This window comes from Oncorhynchus mykiss, chromosome 2 (assembly GCF_057628025.1).
Source record: "Oncorhynchus mykiss isolate SJ-2025 chromosome 2, ASM5762802v1, whole genome shotgun sequence".
Classification (NCBI taxonomy): domain Eukaryota; kingdom Metazoa; phylum Chordata; class Actinopteri; order Salmoniformes; family Salmonidae; genus Oncorhynchus; species Oncorhynchus mykiss.
In genome coordinates, this window is record NC_143023.1 from 4,580,001 (window position 1) to 4,605,000 (window position 25,000).

General features: G+C 46.4%; 1 protein-coding gene across 2 annotated transcripts in view; it reads right to left on the minus strand.

Annotated features, from left to right (window-relative positions):
* Positions 1–25,000, minus strand: part of LOC110514058 (transmembrane protein 65) — an 83,628-nt gene that overhangs the window by 5,647 nt on the left and 52,981 nt on the right. For both annotated transcript variants that reach the window (XM_036935266.2, XM_090216238.1), the window contains 3 exons: positions 19,483–19,525; positions 5,026–5,131; positions 1–3,647 (listed from right to left, as the gene is read on the minus strand). The exon at positions 1–3,647 is cut by the window's left edge and continues 5,647 nt beyond it. In XM_036935266.2, the coding sequence (XP_036791161.2) occupies positions 3,501–3,647; positions 5,026–5,131; positions 19,483–19,525 (296 nt within the window). In that variant the 3' untranslated portion in view covers positions 1–3,500. The remainder of the gene's footprint in view (positions 3,648–5,025; positions 5,132–19,482; positions 19,526–25,000) is intronic.

The window sequence follows — 25,000 nt, forward strand, 5'->3', positions numbered from 1 at the left end:
TTAAAAACCCGCTGACACTGGGCCATGGAATGAGTGACACCCCTGACCCCTGGTATCCATACAACCCTAGTCTCATGGGACCATCCTTCCAAATCTGACCCCTGGTATCCATACAACCCTAGTCTCATGGGACAATCCTTCCAAATCTGACCCCTGGTGTCCATACAACCCTAGTATCATGGGACTTCCAAATCTGGTCTCATTGACTGAGTGAAGACTGGGTCTCCAGGGGGGGTACACTGTCCCAAAACATCTAAAAGTGACAAGTAATATGAATCTCTCCCAAGTTACACAGGCTCCCTAGAGTTACTCAAATTCCTCATCTCAAACTCAAACACTAAATCCTCCAAAACAAAGGGATGGAAACTCTCAAACACCAAATCCTCCAAAACAAAGGGATGGAAACTCTCAAACACCAAATCCTCCAAAACAAAGAGATGGAAACTCTCAAACACCACATCCTCCAAAACAAAGGGATGGAAACTCTCAAACACCAAATCCTCCAAAACAAAGGGATGGAAACTCTCAAACACCAAATCCTCCAAAACAAAAAGATGGAAACTCTCAAACACCAAATCCTCCAAAACAAAGGGATGGAAACTCTCAAACACCAAATCCTCCAAAACAAAGGGATGGAAACTCTCAAACACCAAATCCTCCAAAACAAAGAGATGGAAACTCTCAAACACCAAATCCTCCAAAACAAAGAGATGGATTCTCTCAAACACCAAATCCTCCTAAACAAATAGATGGAAACTCTCAAACACCAAATCCTCCTAAACAAATAGATGGAAACTCTCAAACACCAAATCCTCCTAAACAAAGAGATGGAAACTCTCAAACACCAAATCCTCCAAAACAAAAAGATGGATTCTCTCAAACACCAAATCCTCCAAAACAAATAGATGGATTCTCTCAAACACCAAATCCTCCTAAACAAAGAGATGGAAACTCTCAAACACCAAATCCTCCAAAACAAAGAGATGGATTCTCTCAAACACCAAATCCTCCTAAACAAAGGGATGGAAACTCTCAAACACCAAATCCTCCTAAACAAAGAGATGGAAACTCTCAAACACCAAATCCTCCAAAACAAAGAGATGGAAACTCTCAAACACCAAATCCTCCTAAACAAATAGATGGAAACTCTCAAACACTAAATCCTCCTAAACAAAGAGATGAAAACTCTCAAACACTAAATCCTCCAAAACAAAGAGATGGATACTCTCAAACTCAAACACCAAATCCTCCAAAACAAAGAGATGGAAACTCTCAAACACCAAATCCTCCTAAACAAATAGATGGAAACTCTCAAACACCAAATCCTCCAAAACAAAGAGATGGAAACTCTCAAACACCAAATCCTCCTAAACAAAGAGGTGGATACTCTCAAACACCAAATCCTCCAAAACAAAGAGATGGAAACTCTCAAACACCAAATCCTCCAAAACAAAGAGATGGAAACTCTCAAACACCAAATCCTCCAAAACAAAAAGATGGATACTCTCAAACACCAAATCCTCCAAAACAAAGAGATGGAAACTCTCAAACACCAAATCCTCCAAAACAAATAGATGGAAACTCTCAAACACTAAATCCTCCTAAACAAAGAGATGAAAACTCTCAAACACTAAATCCTCCAAAACAAAGAGATGGATACTCTCAAACTCAAACACCAAATCCTCCAAAACAAAGAGATGGAAACTCTCAAACACCAAATCCTCCTAAACAAATAGATGGAAACTCTCAAACACCAAATCCTCCAAAACAAAGAGATGGAAACTCTCAAACACCAAATCCTCCTAAACAAAGAGGTGGATACTCTCAAACACCAAATCCTCCAAAACAAAGAGATGGAAACTCTCAAACACCAAATCCTCCAAAACAAAGAGATGGAAACTCTCAAACACCAAATCCTCCAAAACAAAGAGATGGAAACTCTCAAACACCAAATCCTCCTAAACAAAGAGGTGGATACTCTCAAACACCAAATCCTCCAAAACAAAGAGATGGAAACTCTCAAACACCAAATCCTCCAAAACAAAGAGATGGAAACTCTCAAACACCAAATCCTCCAAAACAAAAAGATGGATACTCTCAAACTCAAACACCAAATCCTCCTAAACAAAGAGATGGATACTCTCAAACTCAAACACCAAATCCTCCTAAACAAAGAGATGGATACTCTCAAACACCCCAGAATGATTTGTGGGTGACTTGAAGTCAGCGTTAGAAGAAGCGTGTCATATTTCAGCTCTGTAGTGCAGCGCTAGTGGAAAGTAAGGTGGAATTGTATTATTTATTTTATTTTACTAGGCAAGGCAGTTAAGAACAAATTCTTATTTTCAATGACGGCCTAGGAACAGTGGGGTTTAACTGCCTTGTTCAGGGGCAGAACGACAGATTTTTACCTTGTCAGCTCGGGGGATTTGATCTTGCAACCTTTCGTTTATTAATCCAACGCTCTAACACTCTACCTGCCGCCCCTACACTCTAACCACTAGGCTACCTGACGCCCCTACACTCTAACCACTAGGCTACCTGCCGCCCCTACACTCTAACCACTAGGCTACCTGCCGCCCCTACACTCTAACCACTAGGCTACCTGCCGTCCCTACACTCTAACCACTAGGCTACCTGCCGTCCCTACACTCTAACCACTAGGCTACCTGCCGTCCCTACACTCTAACCACTAGACTACCTGCCGTCCCTCCACTCTAACCACTAGGCGACCTGCCGCCCCTACACTCTAACCACTAGGCTACCTGCCGCCCCTACACTCTAACCACTAGGCTACCTGCCGTCCCTACACTCTAACCACTAGGCTACCTGCCGTCCCTACACTCTAACCACTAGGCTACCTGCCGTCCCTACACTCTAACCACTAGGCTACCTGCCGCCCCAATGAAATCCAGTAGGAAAGGTCCAACCTCAGTATACTAACTGAAGACTGAATAGTTTCTGTAAATGTGTTATCTAGCTATAGCAGCTGGCCTTGTCCTCTCCTCACACGGTCCTTTAATCTAAAGAGACAACAGCCACACAGCATGTTGATTACTTACACCAGATGTTGCAGGAATATCCCCCCCCCCTGTTGAGAGATATTAAAGTTCAATTGAACTGAATTGAGTGTAGTCCACCAGAAATCCATCCTGACCACCTCTAACTGATTAGGACTAAGTTACACCAAACTTAAAAAAAGGAAAAGTTGCACCAAACTCAAAAAACAAAACAAACCCCCCCCCAACCCAAAGAAGCAGCAGGAAACGTGGTTGGAAGAAGTGGTCCACTTGTATTTATCATCGTTGTTGTTTTTCCTCATACTGCTTTCTGAACGTTGCAGTAGGACCTATTTAAGACGTTGACATCAGTAGTCACGCTTGATTGAGGTTATTCATTACGCAGTAGTTAGGTTGTGAAGTAGCAGGTAGTCCAACGATAAGTTCTCTCTCTCTCGCTCTCTCTCTTCCCGAGAAGGTGAGTCTTTCTGTCAAGTTGCCTCAACTGCTGCTGCTGCCAGTGGAGATGGAGGTTAGTGATCCATCTTTACCCTCCCTCTCCGCTGCTTTCTTCTTCGTCTCATCTTTGAAGAAGAGGAGCGGGAACATCCCTAAGATGCAGCCGATGGCAACGCCGATGGCTTTACCCTGAAGACAAAACGAAACAAGAAACAACGTTCCATTACTACTCTGATGCCTAGTACTAATACTAATACTATACTAATACTAAACGAATACTAATACTATACTAACACTAATACTAACACTAACACTAATACTAATACTAACACCAACACTAATACTAATACTAACACTATACTAACACTGATACTAACACTACCACTAATACTAATACTAACACTAATACTAATACTAACACTACTACTAACACTAATACTAATACTAATACTAATACTAATACTAACACCAACACTAATACTAATACTAACACTATACTAACACTGATACTAACACTACCACTAATACTAATACTAACACTAATACTAATACTAACACTACTACTAACACTAATACTAATACTAATACTAACACTGACACTAATACTAACACTAATACCAGCACTAATACTAACACTAATACTAATACTAATACTAACACTAATACTAATACTGACACTAATACTAATACTAACGCTACTACTAACACTAATACTAATACTAATACTAATACTAATACGAATACTAATACTAACACTAATACTAATACTAATACTAATACTAATACTACCACTAATACTAATACTAACACTAATACTAACACTAATACTAATACTAACACTAGTATTAACACTAATACTGCAGTGCTACCAGTACGTAACCTACACACAACTCTTGGCCAATAAACTCTGTGAAGGAACGTTTATTTTTTATTAGCCTGACTGCTGGATTCACATAAAAATACTGTCTTCAGCGAAATGGCTGCACAACCAAAAGCATATTCTGTAGGATGTATTCTGACTGATTTAGGGCTCTATTCAACCAGATCCACTAAGCAACACAGAGAGGACTGACAGAGAGAGAGAGAGAGAGAGAGAGAGAGAGAGAGAGAGAGAGGGAGAGAGAGAGAGGAGAGAGAGAGAGAGAGAGAGAGAGAGAGAGAGAGAGAGAGAGAGAGGGAGAGAGAGAGGGAGAGAGAGAGAGAGAGAGAGAGAGAGAGAGAGAGAGAGAGAGAGAGGGAGAGAGAGAGAGGGAGAGAGAGGGAGAGAGAGAGAGAGAGGGAGAGAGAGGGAGAGAGAGGGAGAGAGAGAGAGAGAGAGAGAGAGAGAGAGAGAGAGAGAGAGAGAGAGAGAGAGAGAGAGAGAGGGAGAGGGAGAGGGAGAGAGAGAGAGAGAGAGAGAGAGAGAGAGAGGGAGAGAGAGAGAGAGAGAGAGACAGAGAGACAGAGAGACAGAGAGGGAGGGAGGGAGGGAGGGAGGGAGGGAGGGAGGGAGGGAGGGAGGGAGGGAGGGAGGGACAGTATGTCCTCTCAGACAGTATGTCCTCTCAGAGATACGACAGAGACTCACACTGTGGGTGCTAACCCTGGTCTGCCACATGTCAGCCTGTTTGGGGTTCAGATCAGGGCCCACCAACCCACAACGACAGGCCAGGGCTTCCACGTAACCTGCAAGGCTAACACAGGAAAATACCATGGTTACATACTAGAAACACACTAGAAAAAGGTTTGGTGACATACATCAATGTATTATCTCTGTACTATCTCTGTTGACGTAAAACCAGAAGTAATGTGATCAGCTGCACGATTAACTTCTGTGTTCATACTGTACGTGTTAGAAATTGAGAGTTCCAGAAAAAAACAAAGTCTCTACCCTTACCCTCAGCCAACCCTCCCAGCCCCTTCTGATCCGCGTGGGGACACGCAGCAAACACGAGGCGAAGAAGTTTAAGCACCGTCTTCTCCCAGTTTCTGATACGTCCAAATAACCAGTGATGAACCCCCCCCCCCCTCTGTCAACACGCAGAATCTGCCCACGGCAGAACCACGTTATCGACAGCTCTCAACACGCAGAATCTGCCCACGGGAGAACCACGTTATCGACAGCTCTCAAACTCTGGCCCATATTGGGTCCAATTGTTGTGCTCTTTACTTATTTATTATTTGTCTACTTATTCGGAAAGGATGAACTTTGCTACTTGACATTATTCTGTACGGTTGAGGAACAGAGGCAGGTAAAGCATTATACTGTCTCTATTACACCAGCTGTAAACTTGACATTATTCTGTACGGTTGAGGAACAGAGGGAGGTAAAGCATTACACTGTCTCTATTACACCAGCTGTAAACTTGACATTATTCTGTACGGTTGAGGAACAGAGGGAGGTAAAGCATTACACTGTCTCTATTACACCAGCTGTAAACTTGACATTATTCTGTACGGTTGAGGAACAGAGGGAGGTAAAGCATTATACTGTCTCTATTACACCTGCTGTAAACTTGACATTATTCTGTACGGTTGAGGAACAGAGGGAGGTAAAGCATTACACTGTCTCTATTACACCTGCTGTAAACTTGACATTATTCTGTACGGTTGAGGAACAGAGGGAGGTAAAGCATTACACTGTCTCTATTACACCAGCTGTAAACTTGACATTATTCTGTACGGTTGAGGAACAGAGGGAGGTAAAGCATTACACTGTCTCTATTACACCTGCTGTAAACTTGACATTATTCTGTACGGTTGAGGAACAGAGGGAGGTAAAGCATTACACTGTCTCTATTACACCTGCTGTAAACTTGACATTATTCTGTACGGTTGAGGAACAGAGGGAGGTAAAGCATTACACTGTCTCTATTACACCTGCTGTAAACTTGACATTATTCTGTACGGTTGAGGAACAGAGGGAGGTAAAGCATTACACTGTCTCTATTACACCTGCTGTAAACTTGACATTATTCTGTACGGTTGAGGAACAGAGGGAGGTAAAGCATTACACTGTCTCTATTACACCTGCTGTAAACTTGACATTATTCTGTACGGTTGAGGAACAGAGGGAGGTAAAGCATTACACTGTCTCTATTACACCTGCTGTAAACTTGACATTATTCTGTACGGTTGAGGAACAGAGGGAGGTAAAGCATTACACTGTCTCTATTACACCTGCTGTAAACTTGACATTATTCTGTACGGTTGAGGAACAGAGGGAGGTAAAGCATTACACTGTCTCTATTACACCAGCTGTAAACTTTACATTATTCTGTACGGTTGAGGAACAGAGGGAGGTAAAGCATTACACTGTCTCTATTACACCTGCTGTAAACTTGACATTATTCTGTACGGTTGAGGAACAGAGGGAGGTAAAGCATTACACTGTCTCTATTACACCTGCTGTAAACTTGACATTATTCTGTACGGTTGAGGAACAGAGGGAGGTAAAGCATTACACTGTCTCTATTACACCTGCTGTAAACTTGACATTATTCTGTACGGTTGAGGAGGTAAAGCATTATACTGTCTCTATTACACCAGCTGTAAACTTGACATTATTCTGTACGGTTGAGGAACAGAGGGAGGTAAAGCATTACACTGTCTCTATTACACCAGCTGTAAACTTGACATTATTCTGTACGGTTGAGGAACAGAGGGAGGTAAAGCATTATACTGTCTCTATTACACCTGCTGTAAACTTGACATTATTCTGTACGGTTGAGGAACAGAGACAGGTAATTACACTGTCTCTATTACACCTGCTGTAAACTTGACATTATTCTGTACGGTTGAGGAACAGAGGGAGGTAAAGCATTACACTGTCTCTATTACACCAGCTGTTATCTTGACATTATTCTGTACGGTTGAGGAACAGAGGGAGGTAAAGCATTACACTGTCTCTATTACACCTGCTGTAAACTTGACATTATTCTGTACGGTTGAGGAACAGAGACAGGTAATTACACTGTCTCTATTACACCTGCTGTAAACTTGACATTATTCTGTACGGTTGAGGAACAGAGACAGGTAATTACACTGTCTCTATTACACCTGCTGTAAACTTGACATTATTCTGTACGGTTGAGGAACAGAGACAGGTAAAGCATTATACTGTCTCTATTACACCAGCTGTAAACTTGACATTATTCTGTACGGTTGAGGAACAGAGACAGGTAAAGCATTATACTGTCTCTATTACACCTGCTGTAAACTTGACATTATTCTGTACGGTTGAGGAACAGAGACAGGTAAAGCATTATACTGTCTCTATTACACCTGCTGTAAACTTAACATTATTCTGTACGGTTGAGGAACAGAGACAGGTAAAGCATTATACTGTCTCTATTACACCTGCTGTAAACTTAACATTATTCTGTACGGTTGAGGAACAGAGGGAGGTAAAGCATTACACTGTCTCTATTACACCTGCTGTAAACTTGACATTATTCTGTACGGTTGAGGAACAGAGGGAGGTAAAGCATTATACTGTCTCTATTACACCTGCTGTAAACTTGACATTATTCTGTACGGTTGAGGAGGTAAAGCATTATACTGTCTCTATTACACCAGCTGTAAACTTGACATTATTCTGTACGGTTGAGGAACAGAAGGAGGTAAAGCATTACACTGTCTCTATTACACCAGCTGTAAACTTGACATTATTCTGTACGGTTGAGGAACAGAGGGAGGTAAAGCATTATACTGTCTCTATTACACCTGCTGTAAACTTGACATTATTCTGTACGGTTGAGGAACAGAGACAGGTAATTACACTGTCTCTATTACACCTGCTGTAAACTTGACATTATTCTGTACGGTTGAGGAACAGAGGGAGGTAAAGCATTACACTGTCTCTATTACACCAGCTGTAAACTTGACATTATTCTGTACGGTTGAGGAACAGAGGGAGGTAAAGCATTATACTGTCTCTATTACACCTGCTGTAAACTTGACATTATTCTGTACGGTTGAGGAACAGAGACAGGTAATTACACTGTCTCTATTACACCTGCTGTAAACTTGACATTATTCTGTACGGTTGAGGAACAGAGACAGGTAAAGCATTATACTGTCTCTATTACACCTGCTGTAAACTTGACATTATTCTGTACGGTTGAGGAACAGAGGGAGGTAAAGCATTACACTGTCTCTATTACACCTGCTGTAAACTTGACATTATTCTGTACGGTTGAGGAACAGAGACAGGTAAAGCATTACACTGTCTCTATTACACCTGCTGTAAACTTGACATTATTCTGTACGGTTGAGGAACAGAGACAGGTAATTACACTGTCTCTATTACACCTGCTGTAAACTTGACATTATTCTGTACGGTTGAGGAACAGAGGGAGGTAAAGCATTATACTGTCTCTATTACACCTGCTGTAAACTTGACATTATTCTGTACGGTTGAGGAACAGAGACAGGTAATTACACTGTCTCTATTACACCTGCTGTAAACTTGACATTATTCTGTACGGTTGAGGAACAGAGGGAGGTAAAGCATTATACTGTCTCTATTACACCAGCTGTAAACTTGACATTATTCTGTACGGTTGAGGAACAGAGACAGGTAAAGCATTATACTGTCTCTATTACACCTGCTGTAAACTTGACATTATTCTGTACGGTTGAGGAACAGAGGGAGGTAAAGCATTATACTGTCTCTATTACACCTGCTGTAAACTTGACATTATTCTGTACGGTTGAGGAACAGTGGCAAGTAAAGCATTACACTGTCTCTATTACACCAGCTGTAAAAACCTGGGCATGTGACGAATAAACTTGATTTGATTCAAAAAAGTTTCTCAGAATAAGAGTTCTGGTTCAGGTTCAGCTGCGCCCTTCTTTATGAGCTAAAAAACACTGATCCTAGATCAGCACTCTGAGATTTATGAATACAAGTCCTGAGCTTTAAGGGATCACCAGAGGAAAGATCCCATTCATTGCTGGAGTGATGTACTATGAAATTACCATAATACGAAATATGGAAATATTAAATTCAACCAGTAAATATGCACGGCAGAAAACCTTCTGGCGTACAGACGTATGTGCATGGAATCATAAAAATATGGGGGAAAAATGTTTTAAATCATCATTAATCAAAATACACGCTGTTATTCAACACCAGACCTTCTCGGTCCTGGTCCTCCGATGGTGGAATGAGCTTCCCCCTGAAGATATGTCCTCCGATGGTGGAATGAGCTTCCCCCCTGAAGATATGTCCTCCGATGGTGGAATGAGCTTCCCCCTGAAGATATGCCCTCCGATGATGGAATGAGCTTCCCCCTGAAGATATGCCCTCCGATGGTGGAATGAGCTTCCCCCTGAAGATATGCCCTCCGATGGTGGAATGAGCTTCCCCCTGAAGATATGCCCTCCGATGATGGAATGAGCTTCCCCCTGAAGATATGCCCTCCGATGGTGGAATGAGCTTCCCCCTGAAGATATGTCCTCCGATGGTGGAATGAGCTTCCCCCTGAAGATATGTCCTCCGATGGTGGAATGAGCTTCCCCCTGAAGATATGCCCTCCGATGGTGGAATGAGCTTCCCCCTGAAGATATGCCCTCCGATGGTGGAATGAGCTTCCCCCTGAAGATATGTCCTCCGATGGTGGAATGAGCTTCCCCTGAAGATATGCCCTCCGATGGTGGAATGAGCTTCCTCCTGAAGATATGACAACAGATGGTGGAATGAGCTTCCCCTGAAGATATGCCCTCCGATGGTGGAATGAGCTTCCCCCTGAAGATATGCCCTCCGATGGTGGAATGAGCTTCCCCCTGAAGCTATGCCCTCCGATGGTGGAATGAGCTTCCCCCTGAAGATATGTCCTCCGATGGTGGAATGAGCTTCCCCCTGAAGATATGCCCTCCGATGGTGGAATGAGCTTCCCCCTGAAGATATGCCCTCCGATGGTGGAATGAGCTTCCCCCTGAAGATATGCCCTCCGATGGTGGAATGAGCTTCCCCCTGAAGATATGTCCTCCGATGGTGGAATGAGCTTCCCCCTGAAGATATGCCCTCCGATGGTGGAATGAGCTTCCCCCTGAAGATATGTCCTCCGATGGTGGAATGAGCTTCCCCCTGAAGATATGTCCTCCGATGGTGGAATGAGCTTCCCCCTGAAGATATGCCCTCCGATGGTGGAATGAGCTTCCCCCTGAAGATATGCCCTCCGATGGTGGAATGAGCTTCCCCCTGAAGATATGACAACAGATGGTGGAATGAGCTTCCCCCTGAAGATATGTCCTCCGATGGTGGAATGAGCTTCCCCCTGAAGATATGCCCTCCGATGGTGGAATGAGCTTCCCCCTGAAGCTATGACAACAGAGTCCCTGTCTATCTTCCCCCTGAAGCTATGACAACATAGTCCCTGTCCATCTCCCCCTGAAGCTATGACAACAGAGTCCCTGTTCATCTCCCCCTGAAGCTATGACAACAGGGTCCCTGTCCATCTTCCCCCCCTGAAGCTATGACAACAGGGTCCCTGTCCATCTTCCCCCTGAAGCTATGACAACAGGGTCCCTGTCCATCTTCCCCCTGAAACTATGACAACAGAGTCCCTGTTCATCTCCCCCTGAAGCTATGACAACAGAGTCCCTGTTCATCTCCCCCTGAAGCTATGACAACAGAGTCCCTGTTCATCTCCCCCTGAAGCTATGACAACAGAGTCCCTGTTCATCTCCCCCTGAAGCTATGACAACAGAGTCCCTGTCCATCTTCCCCCTGAAGCTATGACAACAGGGTCCCTGTCCATCTTCCCCCTGAAGCTATGACAACAGAGTCCCTGTTCATCTCCCCCCCTGAAGCTATGACAACAGAGTCCCTGTTCATCTTCCCCCCCTGAAGCTATGACAACAGAGTCCCTGTTCATCTCCCCCTGAAGCTATGACAACAGAGTCCCTGTCCATCTCCCCCCTGAAGCTATGACAACAGAGTCCCTGTCCATCTTCCCCCTGAAGCTATGACAACAGAGTCCCTGTTCATCTCCCCCCGAACCTATGACAACAGAGTCCCTGTTCATCTTCCCCCTGAAGCTATGACAACAGCTGTGTTGTGTTATGTGGTCGCTGTGTTATGTTGTTGCTGTGTTATGTAGTTGCTGTGTTATGTGGTTGCTGTGTTATGTAGTTGCTGTGTTATGTAGTTGCTGTGTTATGTAGTTGCTGTGTTATGTGGTTGCTGTGTTATGTGGTTGCTGTGTTATGTGGTTGCTGTGTTATGTAGTTGCTGTGTTGTGTAGTTGCTGTGTTATGTGGTTGCTGTGTTATGTAGTTGCTGTGTTATGTAGTTGCTGTGTTATGTAGTTGCTGTGTTATGTAGTTGCTGTGTTATGTGGTTGCTGTGTTATGTAGTTGCTGTGTTATGTGGTTACTGTGTTATGTAGTTGCTGTGTTATGTGGTTGCTGTGTTATGTAGTTGCTGTGTTATGTGGTTGCTGTGTTATGTACTACGACGGTGTTATGTAGTTGCTGTGTTATGTGGTTGCTGTGTTGTGTAGTTGCTGTGTTATGTAGTTGCTGTGTCATGTGGTTGCTGTGTTATGTGGTTGCTGTGTTATGTGGTTGTTGTGTTATGTAGTTGCTGTGTTATGTACTACGACTGTGTTGTGTGGTTGCTGTGTTGTGTGGTTGCTGTGTTGTGTAGTTGCTGTGTTATGTGGTTGCTGTGTTATGTAGTTGCTGTGTTATGTAGTTGCTGTGTTGTGTAGTTGCTGTGTTATGTGGTTGCTGTGTTATGTAGTTGCTGTGTTATGTAGTTGCTGTGTTATGTAGTTGCTGTGTTATGTAGTTGCTGTGTTATGTGGTTGCTGTCTTGTGTAGTTGCTGTGTTATGTAGTTACTGCGTTATGTGGTTGCTGTGTTATGTGGTTGCTGTGTTATGTAACAAACTGAACACCTTCTTCGCCCGCTTTGAGGATAATACAGTGCCACCGACGTGGCCCACTACCAAGGACTGCACCACCCCCACCTCCTTCTCCATGGCCGGCGTGAGTAAGACATTCAAACGGGTTAACCCTCGCAAGGCTGCCGGCCCAGACGGCATCCCTAGCCGTGTCGTCAGAGCATGCGCAGACACAGCTGGCTGGTGTGTTTACGGACATATTACATTTCTCACTATCTCAGTCTGCTGTCCCCACATGCTTCAAGAGGGCCGCCATTGTTCCTGAACCCAAGAAGGAAAAGATAACTGAACTAAATGACTATCACCCCGTAGCACTCACTTCTGTCATTATGAAGTGTTTTGAGAGACTAGTCAAGGATCATATCACTTCCACCTTACCTATCACCCTAGACCCACTGCAATTTGCATACCGCCCCAATAGGTCCTCAGACGATGCAATTGCCATCACACTGCACACTGCCCTATCCCATTTGGACAAGAGGAACACCTATGTAAGACAACATAGTACCCTCAAGTTCAGCATTAAGCTTGAGGCCCTGGGTCTCAACCTCGCCCTGTGCAATCTTGGACTTCCTGACGGGTCATGGACTTCCTGACGGGCCACCCCCAGGTGGTGAAGGTAGGAAACAACATCTCCACTGATCCCACAAGGGTGCGTGCTCAGCCCCCTCCTGTACTCCCTGTTCACCCATGACTGCGTGGCCATGCACACCTCCAACTCGATCATCAAGTTTGCAGACGACACAACAGTAGTGGGCTTGATCACCAACAACGACAAGACAGCCTATAGGGAAGTGGTGAGGGCACTCGGAGTATGTGTCAGGAAAACAACCTCTCACTCAACGTCAACAAAACAAAGGAGATGATCGTGGACCTCAGGAAACAGCAGAGGGAGCACCAACAAAGGGTATATAACAAAGTATTGAGATAAACTTTTGTTATTGACCAAATACTTATTTTCCACCATAATTTGCAAATCAATTCATTAAAAATCCTACAATGTGATTTTCTGGATTATTTTTTCTCATTTTGTCTGTCATAGTTGAAGTGTACCTATGATGGAAATTACATGCCTCTCTTAACCTCTCTCCAGTTTCATCCTGACAGGTTAGAGGACATCATTAACCTCTCTCCAGTTTCATCCTGACAGGTTAGAGGACATCATTAACCTCTCTCCAGTTTCATCCTGACAGGTTAGAGGACATCATTAACCTCTCTCCAGTTTCACCCTGACAGGTTAGAGGACATCATTAACCTCTCTCCAGTTTCATTCTGACAGGTTAGAGGACATCATTAACCTCTCTCTAGTTTAATCCTGACAGGTTAGAGGACATCATTAACCTCTCTCCAGTTTCATTCTGACAGGTTAGAGGACATCATTAACCTCTCTCCAGTTTAATCCTGACAGGTTAGAGGACATCATTAACCTCTCTCCAGTTTCACCCTGACAGGTTAGAGGACATCATTAACCTCTCTCCAGTTTCATCCTGACAGGTTAGAGGACATCATAAACCTCTCTCCAGTTTCATCCTGACAGGTTAGATGTTACGGTGCGTGAATGAGGACCCAAAAGCGAATTAACTTAAACAGAGCTTCTTTAATTACCAAACATAGGTAGGCTCAGACGGACCGGCAGATTCCGACAGGACAAGACAAGGTTACAGCAAACATGACGACAGTCTGGTTCAGGCATGAAACACAACAAACAAGAATCCGACAAGGACAGGAACAGAAACAGAGAGAGATATAGGGACCTAATCAGAGGGAAAAAGGGAACAGGTGGGAAACGGGGTGAATGGGTAGTTAGAGGAGACAAGGAACAGCTGGGGGAAAGCGGGGGAGAAAAGGTAACCTAACAACGACCAGCAGAGGGAGACAGGGTGAAGGGAAAGGACAGAGACAAGACACAACATGACAGTACATGACAGTACCCCCCCACTCACCGAGCGCCTCCTGGCGCACTCGAGGAGGAAACCTGGCGGCAACGGAGGAAATCCTCGATCAGCGCACGGTCCAGCACGTCCCGAGAGGGAACCCAACTCCTCTCCTCAGGACCGTACCCCTCCCAATCTACGAGGTACTGGTGACCACGGCCCCGAGGACGCATGTCCAAAATTCTACGGACCCTGTAGATGGGTGCGCCCTCGACAAGGATGGGGGGGGGGGGGGGAAGACGAGCGGGGGCGCGAAGGACGGGCTTGATGCAGGAGACATGGAAGACCGGGTGGACGCGACGAAGGTATCGCGGAAGAAGAAGTCGAACTGCGACAGGATTAATGACCCGAGAAATACGGAACGGACCAATGAACCGCGGGGTCAACTTGCGAGAAGCCGTCTTAAGGGGAAGGTTCTGAGTGGAGAGCCAAACTCTCTGACCGCGACAATATCTAGGACTCTTAGTTCTACGCTTATTAGCAGCCCTCACAGTCTGCGTCCTATAACGGCAAAGTGCAGACCTGACCCTCTTCCAGGTGCGCTCGCAACGTTGGACAAAAGCCTGAGCGGAGGGGACGCTGGACTCGGCGAACTGAGATGAGAACAGCGGAGGCTGGTACCCGAGGCTACTCTGAAAAGGAGATAGCCCGGTCGCAGACGAAGGAAGCGAGTTGTGGGCGTATTCTGCCCAGGGGAGCTGTTCTGACCAAGACGCAGGGTTGCGAAAAGAAAGACTGCGTAAGATGCGACCAATAGTCTGATTGGCCCGTTCTGCTTGACCGTTAGACTGGGGGTGAAAGCCGGAAGAGAGACTGACGGAAGCCCCAATCAAACGGCAAAACTCCCTCCAAAATTGAGACGTGAATTGCGGACCTCTGTCCGAAACGACGTCTGACGGAAGGCCATGAATTCTGAAAACATTCTCGATGATGATTTGTGCCGTCTCTTTAGCAGAAGGAAGCTTAGCAAGGGGAATGAAATGAGCCGCCTTAGAGAACCTATCGACAACCGTAAGAATAACAGTCTTCCCCGCTGACGAAGGCAGTCCGGTGACAAAATCTAAGGCGATGTGAGACCACGGTCGAGAGGGAATAGGAAGCGGCCTGAGACGGCCGGCAGGAGGAGAGTTACCGGACTTAGTCTGCGCGCAGACCGAACAAGCAGCCACGAAACGACGCGTGTCATGCTCCCGGGTGGGCCACCAAAAACGCTGGCGAATGGAAGCAAGCGTACCCCGAACGCCAGGGTGGCCGGCTAACTTGGCAGAGTGAGCCCACTGAAGAACGGCCAGACGAGTAGGAACGGGAACGAAAAGAAGGTTCCTAGGACAAGCGCGCGGCGACGGAGTGTGAGTGAGCGCTTGTTTTACCTGCCTCTCAATTCCCCAGACAGTCAACCCGACAACACGCCCCTCAGGGAGAATCCCCTCGGGGTCAGTGGAGGCTACTGAAGAACTGAAGAGACGAGACAAAGCATCAGGCTTGGTGTTCTTAGAGCCCGGACGATAAGAAATCACGAACTCGAAACGAGCGAAAAACAGCGCCCAACGCGCCTGACGCGCATTAAGTCGTTTGGCAGAACGGATGTACTCAAGGTTCCTATGGTCAGTCCAAACGACAAAAGGAACGGTCGCCCCCTCCAACCACTGTCGCCATTCGCCTAGGGCTAACCGGATGGCGAGCAGTTCGCGGTTACCCACATCATAGTTACGTTCCGACGGCGACAGGCGATGAGAAAAATACGCGCATGGGTGGACCTTGTCGTCAGAGAGGGAGCGCTGAGAAAGAATGGCTCCCACGCCCACCTCTGACGCGTCAACCTCGACAACGAACTGTCTAGAGACGTCAGGTGTAACAAGGATAGGAGCGGATGTAAAACGATTCTTGAGGAGATCAAAAGCTCCCTGGGCGGAAACGGACCACTTAAAGCACGTCTTGACAGAAGTAAGGGCTGTGAGAGGAGCTGCCACCTGACCGAAATTACGGATGAAATGACGATAGAAGTTCGCGAAGCCGAGAAAGCGCTGCAGCTCGACGCGTGACTTAGGGACGGGCCAATCAATGACAGCTTGGACCTTAGCGGGATCCATCTTAATGCCTTCAGCGGAAATAACAGAACCGAGAAATGTGACGGAGGAGGCATGAAAAGTGCACTTCTCAGCCTTCACAAAAAGACAATTCTCTAAAAGGCGCTGGAGGACACGTCGAACGTGCTGAACATGAATCTGGAGTGACGGTGAAAAAATCAGGATATCGTCAAGGTAAACGAAAACAAAGATGTTCAGCATGTCTCTCAGGACATCATTGACTAATGCCTGAAAGACAGCTGGAGCGTTAGCGAGGCCGAAAGGAAGGACCCGGTATTCAAAGTGCCCTAACGGAGTGTTAAACGCCGTCTTCCACTCGTCCCCCTCCCTGATGCGCACGAGATGGTAAGCGTTACGAAGGTCCAACTTAGTGAAAAACCTGGCTCCCTGCAGGATCTCGAAGGCTGAAGACATAAGAGGAAGCGGATAACGATTCTTCACTGTTATGTCATTCAGCCCTCGATAATCTATGCAGGGGCGCAGAGACCCGTCCTTCTTCTTGACAAAAAAAAACCCCGCTCCGGCGGGAGAGGAGGAGGGGACTATGGTACCGGCGTCAAGAGCTACAGACAAATAATCTTCGAGAGCCTTACGTTCGGGAGCCGACAGAGAGTATAGTCTACCCCGGGGGGGGGTGGTTCCCGGAAGGAGATCAATACTACAATCATACGACCGGTGTGGAGGAAGAGAGGTGGCCCTGGACCGACTGAACACCGTGCGCAGATCGTGATATTCCTCCGGCACCCCTGTCAAATCACCAGGCTCCTCCTGTGAAGAAGAGACAGAGGAAACAGGAGGGATAGCAGACATTAAACATTTCACATGACAAGAGACGTTCCAGGAGAGGATAGAATTACTAGACCAATTAATGGAAGGATTATGACAAACTAGCCAGGGATGGCCCAAAACAACAGGTGTAAAAGGTGAACGAAAAATTAAAAAAGAAATGGTTTCACTATGATTACCAGAAACAGTGAGGGTTAAAGGTAGCGTCTCACGCTGAATCCTGGGGAGAGGACTACCATCCAGGGCGAACAAGGCCGTGGGCTCCTTTAACTGTCTGAGAGGAATGTCATGTTCCCGAGCCCAGGTCTCGTCCATAAAACAGCCCTCCGCCCCAGAGTCTATTAAGGCACTGCAGGAAGCTGACGAACCGGTCCAGCGTAGATGGACCGACAAGGTAGTGCAGGATCTTGAAGGAGAGACAGGAGTAGTAGCGCTCACCAGTAGCCCTCCGCTTACTGACGAGCTCTGGCCTTTTACTGGACATGAAGTGACAAAATGACCAGCGGAACCGCAATAGAGACAGAGGCGGTTGGTGATTCTCCGTTCCCTCTCCTTAGTCGAGATGCGGATACCTCCCAGCTGCATGGGCTCAGCACCCGAGCCGGCAGAGGAAGATGGTAGTGATGCGGAGAGGGGAGCGACGGAGAGCGCGAGCTCCTTTCCACGAGCTCGGTGACGAAGATCAACCCGTCGCTCAATGCGAATAGCGAGTTCAATCAAGGAATCCACGCTGGAAGGAACCTCCCGGGAGAGAATCTCATCCTTTACCTCTGCGCGGAGACCCTCCAGAAGACGAGCGAGCAAGGCCGGCTCGTTCCAGCCACTGGAGACAGCAAGAGTGCGAAACTCAATAGAGTAGTCTGTTATGGATCGATTGCCTTGACATAGGGAAGACAGGGCCCTGGAAGCCTCCTCCCCAAAAACAGATCGATCAAAAACCCGTATCATCTCCTCCTTAAAGTCCTGATACTGGTTAGTACACTCAGCCCTTGCCTCCCAGATTGCCGTGCCCCACTCACGAGCCCGTCCAATAAGGAGAGATATGACGTAGGCGACACGAGCAGTGCTCCTGGAGTAAGTGTTGGGCTGGAGAGAAAACACAATATCACACTGGGTGAGGAACGAGCGGCATTCAGTGGGCTCCCCAGAGTAACACAGCGGGTTATTGATTCTGGGCTCCGGAGATTCGAAAGCCCTGGAAGTGGCCGGTGGATCGAGGCGGAGATGGTGAACCTGTTCTGTGAGGTTGGAGACTTGGGTGGCCAGGGTCTCAACGGCATGTCGAGCAGCAGACACTTCCTGCTCGTGTCTGCCTAGCATCGCTCCCTGGATCCCGACGGCTGAGTGGAGAGGATCCGAAGTCGCTGGGTCCATTCTTGGTCGGATTCTTCTGTTACGGTGCGTGAATGAGGACCCAAAAGCGAATTAACTTAAACAGAGCTTCTTTAATTACCAAACATAGGTAGGCTCAGACGGACCGGCAGATTCCGACAGGACAAGACAAGGTTACAGCAAACATGACGACAGTCTGGTTCAGGCATGAAACACAACAAACAAGAATCCGACAAGGACAGGAACAGAAACAGAGAGAGATATAGGGACCTAATCAGAGGGAAAAAGGGAACAGGTGGGAAACGGGGTGAATGGGTAGTTAGAGGAGACAAGGAACAGCTGGGGGAAAGCGGGGGAGAAAAGGTAACCTAACAACGACCAGCAGAGGGAGACAGGGTGAAGGGAAAGGACAGAGACAAGACACAACATGACAGTACATGACATTAGAGGACATCATTAACCTCTCTCCAGTTTCATCCTGACAGGTTAGAGGACATCATTAACCTCTCTCCAGTGTCATTCTGACAGGTTAGAGGACATCATAAACCTCTCTCCAGTTTCATCCTGACAGGTTTACTGTTTACCTATAATTACATTGTGCACATTCCAGGTAGTCTTTTTTGCAGTTGTTCTCCGCAAATAATCAGTTCTCACAATGAAGAAGTCTGGAGAGTTCTCAGAAACCACATTAGGACTGTAACAATCTTCCTATAGCGACTACAATAGGATGCTAACAAGGACTGTAGCAATCTTCCTATAGCGGCAACAATAGCATGCTAACAAGGACTGTAGCAATCTTCCTATAGCGGCTACAATAGGATGCTAACAGGGACTGTACACAGTGTGACTACAATAGGATGCTAACAGGGACTGTACACAGTGTGACTGCAATAGGACTCCACCAGGGACTGTACACAGTGTGACTACAATAGGACTCCACCAGGGACTGTATCAGCCCTAACAGACGATTGGTTTGATCTGCCTTTTCTTACCCGAGTCCAGCCAGGTCCGACACAAGGTTCCCCAGGGCAGCAGCTGCAGAGAGAGAAGAGAGGGAGGTCATGGTTCTGCCTGGGTGAAGGACTGGTTGATGACATCAAGAGGTTAAAGGTCGTTGTATGCTCCAATGAGATCCATTAAAACACAAAACACGGTGTAGAGTTGGAACGGAGAGGAGTGGAGCAGGCTGTAGCAGTAGCTATGTCTCTGACTCATCATTAGACAGTAGCTGTGTCTCTGACTCATCATTAGACAGCAGGCTGTGTCTCTGACTCATCATTAGACAGTAGTTGTGTCTCTGACTCATCATTAGACAGCAGGCTGTGTCTCTGACTCATCATTAGACAGCAGGCTGTGTCTCTGACTCATCATTAGACAGCAGGCTGTGTCTCTGACTCATCATTAGACAGCAGGCTGTGTCTCTGACTCATCATTAGACAGCAGGCTGTGTGTCTGACATCATTAGACAGTAGGCTGTGTCTCTGACTCATCATTAGACAGCAGGCTGTGTCTCTGACTCATCATTAGACAGCAGGCTGTGTCTCTGACTCATCATTAGACAGCAGGCTGTGTGTCTGACTCATCATTAGACAGTAGGCTGTGTCTCTGACTCATCATTAGACAGCAGGCTGTGTCTCTGACTCATCATTAGGCAGCAGGCTGTGTCTCTGACTCATCATTAGGCAGCAGGCTGTGTCTCTGACTCATCATTAGACAGTAGGCTGTGTGTCTGACTCATCATTAGACAGCAAGCTGTGTCTCTGACTCATCATTAGACAGCAGGCTGAGTCTCTGACTCATCATTAGACAGTAGCTGTGTCTCTGACTCATCATTAGACAGCAGGCTGTGTCTCTGACTCATCATTAGACAGCAGGCTGTGTCTCTGACTCATCATTAGACAGCAGGCTGTGTGTCTGACATCATTAGACAGTAGGCTGTGTCTCTGACTCATCATTAGACAGCAGGCTGTGTCTCTGACTCATCATTAGACAGCAGGCTGTGTCTCTGACTCATCATTAGACAGCAGGCTGTGTCTCTGACTCATCATTAGACAGCAGGCTGTGTCTCTGACTCATCATTAGACAGCAGGCTGTGTGTCTGACATCATTAGACAGTAGGCTGTGTCTCTGACTCATCATTAGACAGCAGGATGTCTCTCTGACTCATCATTAGACAGCAGGCTGTGTCTCTGACTCATCATTAGACAGCAGGCTGTGTCTCTGACTCATCATTAGACAGCAGGCTGTGTCTCTGACTCATCATTAGACAGCAGGCTGTGTGTCTGACATCATTAGACAGTAGGCTGTGTCTCTGACTCATCATTAGACAGCAGGCTGTGTCTCTGACTCATCATTAGGCAGCAGGCTGTGTCTCTGACTCATCATTAGGCAGCAGGCTGTGTCTCTGACTCGTCATTAGACAGCAGGCTGTGTCTCTGACTCGTCATTAGACAGCAGGCTGTGTCTCTGACTCGTCATTAGACAGCAGGCTATGTCTCTGACTCATCATTAGACAGTAGGCTGTGTCTCTGACTCGTCATTAGGCAGCAGGCTGTGTCTCTGACTCGTCATTAGACAGCAGGCTGTGTCTCTGACTCGTCATTAGACAGCAGGCTGTGTCTCTGACTCATCATTAGACAGCAGGCTGTGTCTCTGACTCGTCATTAGACAGCAGGCTGTGTCTCTGACTCGTCATTAGACAGCAGGCTGTGTCTCTGACTCGTCATTAGACAGCAGGCTGTGTCTCTGACTCGTCATTAGACAGAATGCACCTGAACTAATAGAGAGAAAATCATGGTAAATGAGATGCGACAGAGCCAAATGTGAATTACCGTACAGCTGGTTTGTTAATGGATTTCATCTGCTCTTCCTGCTCGTTCGATGCTGAAAACAGTTTATTTACACTTGCGTCTGTCCAGAGACTGAGACAGACAGAATCACGACCCACAGGACTGATGTGTTTTAACTGTGACTGACGTGCCTGGAACAATCATTGATCTGAATGTCATGGCAACGCAGGGTCGTTCTGGAGTCATGTAGGCTGCGAGGGACAAGGGGTCTGTTTAATGTCAACAGATACCCATGTTAACACATCAATCTATGTATTTCAATATCAAACACACACTGAACGTCACATTAGAACGGCCCATAAACAAAATTGCTGTATTGAAGATTAAGAACCAACAAAGGATCTAGAACCTTAAAATGTTTTTTTCGGCTGTCCCCATAGGAGAACCCTTTGAAGAACCCGTTTTGGTTCCAGGCAGAACACTTTTGGTTCTAGGTAGAATTTTTTAAAGTTCCATGTAGTACCCTTTATACAGAAGGTTCTATATGGAACCCAAAATAGTTATATTGCGGAACCAGGTTTCTACCTGTAACCAAACATGGTTCTCCTATGAGGACAACCGAAGAACACTTTTGGAACCCTTTTTTCTCAGGGTGCAGATACAGTAGTCTGAACCTAAAACTACATTGTGAAGATAGTGAATCTTGATTGGAGGAGAGAGAGAGAGAGAGAGAGAGAGAGAGAGAGAGAGAGAGAGAGAGAGAGAGAGAGAGAGAGAGCAGGACCAATGGAATTACAACTGTTTCAAGGTCAGCTGTCTGTAACTTATTTCAGCCTCATGGTTTTGTCCCAAATGGCACCCTATTCCCTGTATAGTGCACTACTTATAACCAGGGCCCATAGGGTAGTGCACTACTTATAACCAGGGCCCATAGGGTAGTGCACTACTTATAACCAGGACCCATAGGGTAGTGCACTACTTATAACCAGGGCCCATAGGGTAGTGCACTACTTATAACCAGGGCCCATAGGGTAGTGCACTACTTATAACCAGGGCCCATAGGGTAGTGCACTACTTATAACCAGGGCCCATAGGGTAGTGTACTACTTATAACCAGGACCCATAGGGTAGTGGTAATGTAGTCCAGGCTGTAACAGTACTGTAGCAGGGCTTCTGCAGGTTTTAGGCAGCCATCCAGAGAGAGAGGGAGAGAATGTGTACTCAGACTTATTTAACAAGATCAGAGCCTAATATAAGTCCAAAACAACATCCATCATATTGAACAATTGGATAGTGAGAAGTACAATAGGTCACATGACCAGCTGGAGTTTACATAGAAAGCCTTCAACTTCAGGTTGGATTTGACTGATGATTCCAATTCATTTGTCAATTTAAAGCCGCCGACATGATTTATAATCCAATTTAGTATCCCCTGTGGACACTCAGAACTCCCCAAGAATCTTACTATCTCAGCATTTTGTTTCTCTGGTGTAGATGTTGTGCGGTATGTACAGTACCGTTAAGACTCTCTTAGATGTTAGTCTATCTGTTAGAAACGCAGCAGGCTTGTTTCAGAAACACAGCAGTGTGGAAATTCGATTACAGACAGACGGCAAAACTAGTGATATTCTCCTTTATCCCCTCTGGTACTTTCATAACAGGGTGAAGAAACACTGTGTTCAAAGTGAAATTCGATCAAAAGTTGTTCTCTCTTCTTCTCTCCTCCTCAGATCAGCTGACACGTTCATTTCCCTCCCCTCAGATCAGCTGACACGTCCATTTCCCTCAGATCAGCTGACACGTCCATTTCCCTCAGATCAGCTGACACGTCCATTTCCCTCAGATCAGCTGACACGTCCATTTCCCTCTCCTCAGATCAGCTGACACGTCCATTTCCCTCTCCTCAGATCAGCTGACACGTCCATTTCCCTCAGATCAGCTGACACGTCCATTTCCCTCAGATCAGCTGACACGTCCATTTCCCTCAGATCAGCTGACACGTCCATTTCCCTCTCCTCAGATCAGCTGACACGTCCATTTCCTTCTCCTCAGATCAGCTGACACGTCCATTTCCCTCTCCTCAGATCAGCTGACATGTAGAGCTCTGGACCCTGTTAGTTATAGTAGAGCTCTGGTCCCTGTTAGTTATAGTAGAGCTCTGGACCCTGTTAGTTATAGTAGAGCTCTGGGTCCAGCCTGCTGGTAGTTATAGTAGAGCTCTGGGTCCAGCCTGCTGGTAGTTATAGTAGAGCTCTGGACCCTGCTAGTTATAGTAGAGCTCTGGGTCCAGCCTGCTGTTAGTTATAGTAGAGCTCTGGACCCTGCTAGTTATAGTAGAGCTCTGGGTCCAGCCTGCTGTTAGTTATAGTAGAGCTCAGGGTCCAGCCTGCTGCTAGTTATAGTAGAGCTCTGGGTCCAGCTTGCTGTTAGTTATAGTAGAGCTCAGGGTCCAGCCTGCTGCTAGTTATAGTAGAGCTCTGGACCCTGCTAGTTATAGTAGAGCTCAGGGTCCAGCCTGCTGTTAGTTATAGTAGAGCTCTGGACCCTGCTAGTTATAGTAGAGCTCAGGGTCCAGCCTGCTGTTAGTTATAGTAGAGCTCAGGGTCCAGCCTGCTGCTAGTTATAGTAGAGCTCTGGGTCCAGCCTGCTGTTAGTTATAGTAGAGTTCTGGGTCCAGCCTGCTGCTAGTTATAGTAGAGTTCTGGGTCCAGCCTGCTGTTAGTTATAGTAGAGTTCTGGGTCCAGCCTGCTGTTAGTTATAGTAGAGCTCTGGGTCCAGCCTGCTGCTAGTTATAGTAGAGCTCTGGACCCTGCTAGTTATAGTAGAGCTCAGGGTCCAGCCTGCTGGTAGTTATAGTAGAGCTCTGGACCCTGCTAGTTATAGTAGAGCTCTGGGTCCAGCTTGCTGTTAGTTATAGTAGAGCTCAGGGTCCAGCCTGCTGCTAGTTATAGTAGAGCTCTGGGTCCAGCCTGCTGTTAGTTATAGTAGAGTTCTGGGTCCAGCCTGCTGCTAGTTATAGTAGAGTTCTGGGTCCAGCCTGCTGTTAGTTATAGTAGAGTTCTGGGTCCAGCCTGCTGTTAGTTATAGTAGAGCTCTGGGTCCAGCCTGCTGCTAGTTATAGTAGAGCTCTGGACCCTGCTAGTTATAGTAGAGCTCAGGGTCCAGCCTGCTGTTAGTTATAGTAGAGCTCTGGACCCTGCTAGTTATAGTAGAGCTCAGGGTCCAGCCTGCTGTTAGTTATAGTAGAGCTCAGGGTCCAGCCTGCTGCTAGTTATAGTAGAGTTCTGGGTCCAGCCTGCTGCTAGTTATAGTACAGTTCTGGATCCAGCCTGCTGTTAGTTATAGTAGAGCTCAGGGTCCAGCCTGCTGCTAGTTATAGTACAGTTCTGGATCCAGCCTGCTGTTAGTTATAGTAGAGCTCAGGGTCCAGCCTGCTGTTAGTTATAGTATAGCTCAGGGTCCAGCCTGCTGCTAGTTATAGTAGAGTTCTGGGTCCAGCCTGCTGTTAGTTATAGTAGAGCTCAGGGTCCAGCCTGCTGTTAGTTATAGTAGAGCTCTGGGTCCAGCCTGCTGTTAGTTATAGTAGAGTTCTGGGTCCAGCCTGCTGTTAGTTATAGTAGAGTTCTGGGTCCAGCCTGCTGTTAGTTATAGTAGAGTTCTGGGTCCAGCCTGCTGGTAGTTATAGTAGAGTTCTGGACCCTGTTAGTTATAGTAGAGTTC